The 10,795-nt window shown below is 40.2% G+C and overlaps 1 protein-coding gene across 3 annotated transcripts in view; it reads right to left on the reverse strand.

Annotated features, from left to right (window-relative positions):
* The window catches only part of LOC130320731 (extracellular calcium-sensing receptor-like), a 64,963-nt gene extending 54,441 nt beyond the window's left edge, over positions 1-10,522 (reverse strand). The window contains exons 1-2 of one of the 3 annotated variants that reach the window (XR_008866713.1): positions 10,269-10,512; positions 7,112-7,249 (exon numbers count right to left, since the gene is read on the reverse strand). Coding sequence is in view for 1 of the 3 variants with exons in the window: in XM_056553030.1 (XP_056409005.1) it covers positions 7,112-7,207 (96 nt within the window). In the remaining 2 variants the exon portion in view is untranslated. Of the gene's footprint in view, positions 1-7,111; positions 7,250-10,268 lie in introns of all 3 variants that reach the window. The other 2 variants (XM_056553030.1, XR_008866810.1) reach the window with 2 other exon arrangements.
* Between the last annotated feature and the right edge of the window lie 273 nt (positions 10,523-10,795).

Raw genomic sequence — 10,795 nt, forward strand, 5'->3', positions numbered from 1 at the left:
GGCGATCAGCGCAAATCGCAAGTGAATTTACACCGGCGATTTGTGGCGATTACGGGTGCAACCCCTCCTATCCCTGCTATTGGTCATCAAGACGCGACAACCAATAGCAGATCGGGGGCGTTAACTTTTGGTTTCCCAGTTCTGCCCACCGACAATAGGCGGGGCAGAACGGCGAAACCGACGGGGACCGGTGGCAGAAGATCCAGTTAGCCATCCGAAGGCTGCAAGCGACGGTGATCGGCAGGCGGCGATGTCGTGCGGCTGGCTCCCTGGATCCTACTGAAGTCGGTGAGTTGCCTAGCAACATCTGGAGGGCTACAGTCTGAGACCACTATACAGTGGTCTCTAAACTGTAGCCCTCCAGATGTTGCAAAACTACAACTCCCAGCATGCCCAGACAGCTGTTTGCTGTGTGGGCATGCAGGGATTTGTAGTTTTGCAACAGCTGGAGGGCTTCAGTTTAGAGATCACTGTGCAGTGTTCTCTAAACTGTGGCCCTCTAGATCTTGCAAAACTACAACTCCTAGCATGCCCACACAGCAATTTGCTGTCTGGGAATGCTGGGATTTGTAGTTTTGCAACGTCTGGAGGGCCACAGTTTGGAGATCACTGTGCAGTGGTCTCTAAACTGTAGCCCTCCAGATGTAGCAAAACTGCAAATCCCAGCATGCCCAAACAGCTGTCTCAGCATGATGGGAGTTGTAGTTGCGTACCTCTAGCTGTTGCATAACTACATCTCCCAGCATGACCTTCGGCGATCAGTAAATGCTGGGAGTTGTAGTTTTGTAACAGCTGGAGGCACACTGGTTGGAAAATAGGTAACTTAAGGTTTTCCAACCAGTGTGCCTCCAGCTGTTGCAAAATGACAACTCCCAGCATGCACAGTCTGTCAGTACATGCTGGGAGTTGTAGTTTTGAAACAGCTGGAAGTTTGCCCTCCCCCCCCCCATGTGAATGTACAGGGTACATTCACATGGGCGAGTTTACAGTTAGTTTTCTGCTTCAACTTTGGGCCGCGGCAAACTTTTTGGCCACAGCGCAAACTCCTAGCGGGAAACTCACCTTAAATGCCTGCCAGTGTGAATGTACCCTAAAAACACTACACTACCACAAAATAAAGGGTAAAACACTACATATACACCCCCTTACACTGCCCCCCCCCCCCCAATAAAAATGAAAAACTTATCATACGGCACTGTTTGCAAACGGAGCCTCCAGCTGTTGCAAAACAACAAATCCCAGCATTTCCGGACAGCCACTGACTGTCCAGGCATGATGGGAGTTTAGCAACAGCTGAAGGCACCCTGTTTTTGGAATCACTGGCATAGAATACCTCTATGTCCACCCCTACGCAATCCCTATGTAGTCCTCAAATGTGCATGGCGCTCTCTCACTTCGGAGCCCTGTCGTATTTCAAGGAAACAGTTTAGGGCCACATATGGGGTATTTCAATACTCGGGAGAAATTGCACAAAACATTTTCGGGGGCTTTTTCTCCTTTTACCCCTTTATGAAAAGGAAAAGTTGAGGGCTACATCAGCCTGTTAGTGTCAAAAAAATTTAATTTTTTACACTAACATGCTGGTGTTTCCCAAGCAAAAAAAGACCCCCAAAATCTGTAACACAATTTCTCCTGAGTACGGAAATACCCCGTATGTAGGTGTAAAATGCTCTGCGGGCGCACAACAAGGCTCAGGAGTGAGAGCGCACTATGTACATTTGAGGCCTAAATTGGTGATTTGCACAGGGGTGGCTGATTTTACAGCGGTTCTGACATAAACACAAAAAAATAAATACCCACATGTGACCCCATTTTGGAAACTATACCCCTCATGGAATGTAACAAGGGGTATAGTGTCATTAAAGTTGGGTGGAAAAATAAAAATAAAATAAAAAATTCACTAAAATGCTGGTGTTACAATAAATTTTTCATTTTCACAAGGGAAAATAGGAAAAAAGCCCCCCAAAATTTGTTACCCCATTTCTTCTGAGTAAGAACATACCCCATATGTGGATGTAAAGTGTTCTGCAGGTTCACTACAATGCTCAGAAGAGAAGGAGCGAAATTGAGATTTTGAAGAGAAAGTTTGTCCAAAATTGAAGATTACAAGTGTTTACAAAGCCCCCATTGTGCCAGAACAATGAATCCCCCAACATGTGACCCCATTTTGGAAACTACACCACTCACATATTGTAATAAGGGGTACAGTGAGCATTTATGCCCCACAAGTGTCTGACAGATTTTTGGAACAGTGGTCCGTGAAAATGAAAAATGTAATATTTCATTTGCACAGTCCACTGTTCCAAAGATCTGTCAAATGCCAGTGGGGTGTAAATACTCACTGCACCCCTTATTAAATTCTGAGAGTGGTGTTGCTTCCAAAATGGGGTCACATGCTGGGGGTCCACTGTTCTGGCGTCAAGGGTGTTTTTGTAAGCGCACATGGCTCCACGACTTCCATTCCAAACAAATTCTATTTTAAAAAGCTCAATGGCGCTCCTTCTCTTATGAGCATTGTAGTGCGCCAGCAGAGCCCTTGACGTCCACACATGGGGTATTTCCATACTCAGAAGAAATGGGGTTACAAATTTTGCAGGTCATTTTCTGCTATTACCCCTTGTAAAAATGTAAAATTTGGGGGAAAAAATGCACTTTATTGTAAAAAAAATGTTTTTTTTATTTACACATCCAACTTTCACAAAAAGTCGTCAAACACCTGTGGGGTGTTAAGGCTCACTCTATCCCTTGTTACGTTCCTTGAGGAGTGTAGTTTCCAAAATAGTATGCCATGTGTTATTTTTTATTTTTTTTTTTTGCTGTTCTGGCACCATAGAGGCTCCTTCTCTTCTGAGCATTGTAGTTCGCCCGCAGAGCATTTTCCGTCCTAACGTGGGGCATTTATATACTCAGAAAAGATGGGGTTATAAATTTTGGGGGGCATTTTCTCCCATTACCTTTTGTAAAAATTTTAAATTTTGGGAAAATAGCTGCACTTTAGTGATTTGTTTTTTTCATTTACACATCCGTTTTAATGAAAAGTCGTCAAACAACTGTGGGGTATTAAGGCTCACTGGACCCCTTGTTACATGCCTTTAGGGGTGTAGTTTCCAAAATGGTGTGCCATGTGGGGGTTTTCAGCTTTTCTGGCACTATAGGGGCTTCCTAAATGTGAAATGCCCCCCAAAAACCATTTCAGCAAAATTCACTCTTCAAAATCCCATTGTCTCTCCTTCCCTTCTGAGCCCTCTACTGCCCCCCCAGAACACTTGACATACACATATGAGGTATTTCCTTACTCGAGAGAAATTGGGTTACAAGTTTTAAGGGGCATCTTCTCCTATTACGCCTTGTAAAAATTCAAAAAGTGGGTCAGCAAGAACATTAAAAAAATTATGATTTTTTTATTTTTTCCTTCACTTTGCTGCTATTCCTGTGAAACACCTAAAGGGTTAACAAACTTTCTGAATGTCATTTTGAATACTTTGGGGGGTGCAGTTTTTATAATAGTCATTTATGGGGTATTTTTTAATAAGAAAGCCTTGAAATCCACTTCAAAACTGAACTGGTCCCTGAAAAATTCCGATTTTGAAAATTTTGTGAAAAATTGGAAAATTGCTGCTGAACTTTGAAGCCCTCTGATGTCTTCCAAAAGTAAAAACATGTCAACTTTATGGTGAAAATATAAAGTAAACATATTGTATATATGAATCAATATATAATTTATTTGGAATGTCTGTTTACCTTACAAGCAGAGACCTTCAAAGTAAGAAAAATGAAACATTTTCAATTTTTTTATCAAATTTTTGATTTTTTTCCAAGAACTTATTCAAGTATCGGCGAAAATTTACCACAAACATAAAGTAGAATATGTCACGAAAAAACAATCTCGGAATGAAAAGTAAAAGCATCCCAGAGTTATTAATGTTTAAAATTACAGTGGTCAAATTTGCCAGGCCGGGTCCTTAAGGTGAAAATGGTCTCGTTCCTTAAGGGGTTAATGGCGACTATCGCCAGATATATAAGTCAGCAAGTGCGCAGCCAGTTCTTAAAACTAATTTGTAGAAACAGAAAAAATGGCAACCATAAAGACCCTGGGGGCTTCGAAAAGGGATTGTAATCGGTAGATGACTTAAAATATCTCCAAATAGCAAATCTTAGTTAACTTAGGTATCTTAGTAAACAATGATAAATGGATAGTCTAACTGATAACATCCGTCGTCTATACTATTCCGCATTTTGATATTGGAAGGTGGCTGCTCCCAGCTGGTGAAGACGGATATATACATATATATCTACATGCCCGTAACAGTGCTATGCCTGTGGTGCAACTTCACCAGATAAGCACACCTCTTGCCTCTACTACCCATTTCTACATCCTGAAAGGGTACCTGCACTAGATAGCGTCTTTTTTCTCTTCTTTTTGACATATACTCTGGATTCAGCTTTACATGGAGCAGCGAGTCATACAAGCGAACCATCATAAATTTTTTGTCTAAGGAACTGTGTCATTATTTTCCAAATTAATTTATAAAAGTGACTTTAAAACTAATTCAGATTTCCACACAAGTCCTCAAAGTAGATAAAGGAAAATGTCTAATGTCTGTAAGTGGAGAAAGTGAACTTTTGCAATTAGCAAATAATTCAAAGATAAAATTGGAGTTTTGAATCATTGGAATGACCATCAGATATGACCTGTTTTATTTAAAGAACAGGGATTAAGTCTGATCGTCACAACACATTTGTGAAAGAGATTAATGGCATAAAGAAGATTTCCGAGGACCTTTAGAAGAAGATTTCTTGATGTTCACCTGGTTGGAAAAGTTTACAAAACCCTTTCTTAAAGGGATATTCCAGTGAAAAAAACTTTTTTTTTTTTTAATATATCAACTGGCTCCAGAAAGTTAAACAGATTTGTAAATTACTTCTATTAAAAATCTTAATCCTTCCTGTACTTATCAGCTACTGTATACTGGAGAGGAAGTTGAGTTGTACTTTCTGTCTGACCACAGTGCTCTCTGCTAACACCTCTGTCCGTGTCAGGAACCTCTCCTGGTCTGGACAGTTCTTTATATGGACAGAGGTGTCAGCAGAGAGCACTGCGGTCAGACTGCAAAAAACAACTCAAATTCCTCCGTAGTATACAGCAGCTGATGGAAGGGACTGGAAGGGTTAAGATTTTTTAATAGGAGTAATTTACAAATCTGTTTAACTTTCTGGCACCAGCTGATTTGAAAAAAAATGTTTTCCACCAGAGTACCCTTTCAAATACTGGTAATCCCTTGTGTCAACTGGTCCCTTCAACACTCCCTTAATGTATTTGCTGGGTGCAGATAGGTTTCTGGGGAAGCCTGTGGCCTTACCTGTCCCTTTGTGTCTTCCATGGCCTTTAATAGGCTGCAGCAATTGAGCGCCGAGAGCATAGATCAATGTAATGCAATAGCATTACATGTATCTATATAAGCCAATGAAGGCTTATGATAGGCCCCTAGGAGGGCCAGAAATGTGTAAAAAAAAAGTTACAACAATGTTTTGAGAAATGTTAAAAAAAACAATCCCCCTCAATAAAAATTTAAAGGGGTATTCCAGGCAAAAACTTTTTTTTATATATATCAACTGGCTCCAGAAAGTTTAAAAAATTTATAAATTACTTCTATTAAAAAAACTTAATTCTTCCAATAGTTATTAGCTTCTGAAGTTTTCTGTCTAACTGCTGAATGATGATGTCACGTCCCGGGAGCTGTGCATGATGGGAGAATATCCCCATAGGAACTGCACAGCTCCCGGGACATGAGTCATCAGAAAGCAGTTAGACAGAAAAAAACAACTCAAATTCAGAAGCCAATAACTATTGCAAGGGTTAAGATTTTTTAGTCGAAGTAATTTACAAATCTGTTTAACTTTCCGGAGCCAGTTGATATATAAAAAAAAGTTTTGGCCTGGAATATCCCTTTAACTTTCCCCCCTTTTCCCACTTTTCAAATAAAACACTTTAGAAAAAGTAAAAAAAAATAAGTAATAGGTATCACGCGTGTGTAATTGTCCGAACTATTGATTTATTACATTCTTAATTCTACACAGCCAATGGCATAAACACAAAGAAAATCCAAGCAAAATTGCAGATACATTTTTGTTACATAAAATTCCAGAAAAAAATGTAATAAAAAGTGTTCAAAAAGTCAAAACCACATATATGTGGTACCTTTAAAACACTACAGCTCATGGCACATAAAATTAACACTAACACAGCACACAAAGTTATTGGGGGTCAGAACAGGGAAATTAAAAGATTATTATTTTTTTTTTTTTTTTAAGTTTCCCGTTTAACCGTATAATGAAGGCCCAAAAACTTATTGCCACAAAAATTTGCACATTTCATCCTGGACATAAACTTTCACAGGATGTAAACATGCTGTGACAGTAAGGTGACATAAGCTGTCATAGACAGTTGACCGTCACTAATGCCGATTGTGGGACCCCCACGGCTGACCCCACCCCCCCGATCGGCACCGCTCTGCCGGTGCATCAAAGTCCCGTAGAGCGGGTGCTATAAATGATGCCGTAACACTGACTGCAACATCTATAGTGTGAAAGAGGGAGGAGGCTCACTCTGCTCTTCATCGGCATCCTGCAAAACGATTGTGGGGCATCAATTTTGTTTTGTTTTTTTTATTTCCTTACACATAATATTTCTTTTGGGTTGCAGCAAACTTTTTATGGTAAAATGAAAGGTGTCATTGCAATGTGCAATATTATGACTCTTAAAGGGTCAGGAGGAAAAAACAAAATGAAAATTAACAGTGTCCCTTAAGGATTTTTTTTTTTGGGCAGACCAGATGGGCCAAATGGTTCTTATCTGCTGACACATTCTATTTTTAATGTGGACAAGATAGAATTACCAATGGTCAGATTATCTCACCAAGTAAACTATCTCAGATAGACATAACATGTGTATCAATAATAAGTTACAAGTTGTAAATGGATTCCAAAGGAGCCTAGGTAAATCGGGAAGGCTTAGGACACTATTCGCGGAGGTGAACGACCACGAACCACAGAGTAATTAGATACAGAGACAGTATGCACATTTTTACACTTAGATACTTTCTGTACTCACATGTGTATATCCATATAAGCTTAACAGCTGGGCCATAGGGAGAGTAGTACCAGACTGTAAATCTCCAATAAAACCGACCACTGCATCATTCTCCATACAGGAATAGTTTGGAGCTGTCACTGTGTGTCCAGACAGTATCTGCAGAACATCTTTTATAACTTTATTCACATTTCCACAAGAGTCATATATGTGATATCCCAGGGTGACATTGGGAAGGATATCTGAACTATTGTTTTCTATAGCAAAGAGAAAAGCCCTCAGATGTGTATATTCTCTGGGGTGAGCACTATGGAACAATACAAGACAACTGTGTAACTAGATATATACAGCAGCAATTGTGTTATAAGAAGGAAGAATAAACTATAGGGGGGGATTTGTTATTTGAGCAAAAAAAAGCAAGAGAACACATAACCTTGGTCTAATCTGCTGTTAGAAAACTCTTCCACCCTTGTAAAGCTTTGTATGACACCAAGCAACCAACTTAAAGGGGTACTCCTCCCCTAGACTTCTTATCCCCTATCCAAAGGATAGGGGATAAGATGTCTGATCACAGGGGTCCCGCCTCTGTGAACCCCCGAGTTCTTAGTAGTGGCACCCCGCCATCATAACAGCACAGACGGCCATCACGCCACCTCCCATAGACTTATATTAAGGGGGCGTGATGTGATGTCAGGAGCGACCGGAGCCATGACGTCACAGTGCTCCAGCCTCTTTACCGCCCCGTCATCATGCGCAGAGATTTTCCTCTGTGCTGTGATAACGGCGGAGTGCAGCTACTGAAAGCCATCCTTTGGATAGGGGATAAGACGTCTAGGGGCGGAGTACCTCTTTAAACCAGTGATTTCCAGAATCTCCACTGAAGTGTAGACTCATTAAACGTCATGAAAACAACTGACTCTATCATTCTCTTAAAGGGGTACTTCACTGGAAAACATTTTTTTGTAAATCAACTGGTGCCAGAAAAGTTAAACAGATTTGTAAATTTGTTTATTTAACTATTATTAAAAAATCGTAATCCTTCCAGTACTTATCAGCTTCTGGATGATCCACAGGAAGTGCTTTTCTTTTTGAATTTCCTTTCTGTCTGACCACAGTGCTCTCTGCTGATACCTCCGTCCATTTTAGGAACTGTGCAGAGTAGGAGCACATCCCTATAGAAAACCTCTCCTGCTTTGGACAGTTCCTAAAATGGACAGAGGTGTCAGCAGAGAGCACTGAAATCAGGCAGAAAGGAAATTCAAAAAGAAAAGTACTTCCTGTGGATCATACAGCAGCTGATAAGTACTGGTAGGATTAAGATTTTTAAATTGAAGTCATTTACAAATCTGTTCAACTTTCTGGCACCAGTTGATTGGGAAAAAAAAATGTTTTCTAGTGGAATACCCCTTTAAGCTCTCTCTGTGATTCAATCAGTCTGCGGTACAGTTGTGCTTAAAAGTTTGTTTAAGGCAGAAATTGTGACATTTTGCCATTGATTTAAACAATATGATAAAACCTGCATTTTTTATAAAGAAAGATAAACATATGAAGCCATTTCTTATCATATATTCGGTTAGTTCCTTTTTAAATCATAATGAGAACAGAAATCGAATGGCTCTGATCAAAAGTTGCTCTCTCATGGATGCACAGAGGAGACGAGACACTGAGTTATGGGGAGCAGAAAAGAACAGTCAAAAGATCAGTATACAAGATAATGGAAATTTATAATGATGGAAAAAGATATAAAAGTATTTCCAAATCCTTGAAAATGCCAGTAAGAACTGTTTTATACCTTATGAACAAGTGGAAAATCCAGGGATCTCTTGATACCAAGCAAAGGTCAAGTAGACCAAAGCAGATTTAAACAAACAACAAAAAACGTGGTCTCAAATGGCTGGAGGTGCTGAACCCCAAATGCGGTAGTGCATTTATACTGTTGGAGCAGATCCTGCCCTTGTAGTATCCTGCCCTTGTAGTCCATTGCTAGGGGCGATCCCCAGCATAAAAATGCATACAATGGAGGATGCCTGCAGCGGACTACAAGTGCCACAATAGAATCCTACACCAGAATCTGGTGTAGGATTCTATTGTGGCACTTGTAGTCCGCTGCAGGCATCCTCCATTGTATGCATTTTTATGCTGGGGATCGCCCCTAGCAACGGACTACAAGGGCAGGATCTGCTCCCCCAGTATAAATGCACAACTGCATTTGGGGTTGAGCACCTCCAGCCATTTGAGACCACGTTTTTTGTTGTTTGTTTAAATTTTATACTTGGAGGTGTGTAAACTCCATAGTTAATGCACCTTGAATATCTCCCAGGCAGCATTAGGGTAGCACCTGTGAGGCCATGCACCTATATTAGCCAACTCAGGTGGGGTTTGCAGCTTGCCTCCCTCCTCCCATTGTATGTGTGCTCAGTCACGCTGGAGGGTACCTGGGAGGAGGCTGTGAGTCGACCGAATGCTACCGTAATTGCCCACTGGTCCCTGTTTTGCTTATCACGCACAGGTAGGATTAGCGTTAGGTCCTGCGCCATTTTGAGAAACGTTGGCGTTGGTGTGTGGGCTCTGGTATGTCCTTCATATAAGGATACACTGGCGAATGTCTCAATTTTAACATCAGTGTTGAGGGATAGCCAATGTCATTGTATACATCTACCACAGTAGTGTACCTAAATTCTTTTATTGTATTATTCAAAACATATTTAAGCCACATCTGCCAGAAGAAATGTTTTGGATACAAAGAAAAACACACCGGAGAAATTTATGGCCAGATACCCCACAATTGAAAAAAACAACCCATGCACATAGACAAATGTGTACATGAACAAGAAACTTTAAAAACAATAAAAATGATACCCAAACTGGTGCATCAGACTACAGAGTTTAACCAAGAATATGGGTCATGATTAGCAACCACCATATATGACCTTGCTAAACAGCAACACACAGAGCCCAACATGTTTCGCTACTATCCTCACAGCTTCATCATCACCCCTGACAATTACCCCTGACACACAGTAGGTCCTTTTTGGAGTCAGATTAGCAGCAGCATAAAAGACACATAAATCATAGTTATCAGATGTGTAGAAGAGTGATTGTCCACTAGAAATAGTTATTTGTATTATTATTTTTTATACTATAGCTCTTTATTTTATATATACTGATTTCTACTTACCCTATACACATCCGGTTATAGAAAGTTCTTCCTTTCTGCTTCCACAGTCTCACCCAGCAATGCACAGTGAAGATCCCTCCGATAATTATATCTCCTTCGTGAGAATATTTGTAGTCAAATGTATAATTCTTCATTGTAAGATGACATTGAGCTGCAGGATTCCGGATCTCAGAGATGCAGAAGGTCACACAGAGAACAAACAACAATAATAACATGGTTAGTACAAGACAACAGAAGATGTATACAGTGTGCACCCTCCGATGTCCCAGCAGATGTATCAGGACCAACAGCACAGACACACAAGGATTCATGCAGCTCTACTGCAGAGGTTGTAGCAGGGAGAGGTTTATATAACTAGATTCAATGTATTTAATTTTAATATAAATAAAATACAGAATATTGATATAAATCATAACATAAAAAGAAAAAAGTCACAACCATTTGGGAGCACCGAGCACTGAACCAGAGCAGCAAGGATTTACATTTTAAATAAACCAATTCCTATCTGATTTGAAGAATAAAAAGTA

This window comes from Hyla sarda, chromosome 1, assembly GCF_029499605.1.
Source record: "Hyla sarda isolate aHylSar1 chromosome 1, aHylSar1.hap1, whole genome shotgun sequence".
NCBI lineage: Eukaryota > Metazoa > Chordata > Amphibia > Anura > Hylidae > Hyla > Hyla sarda.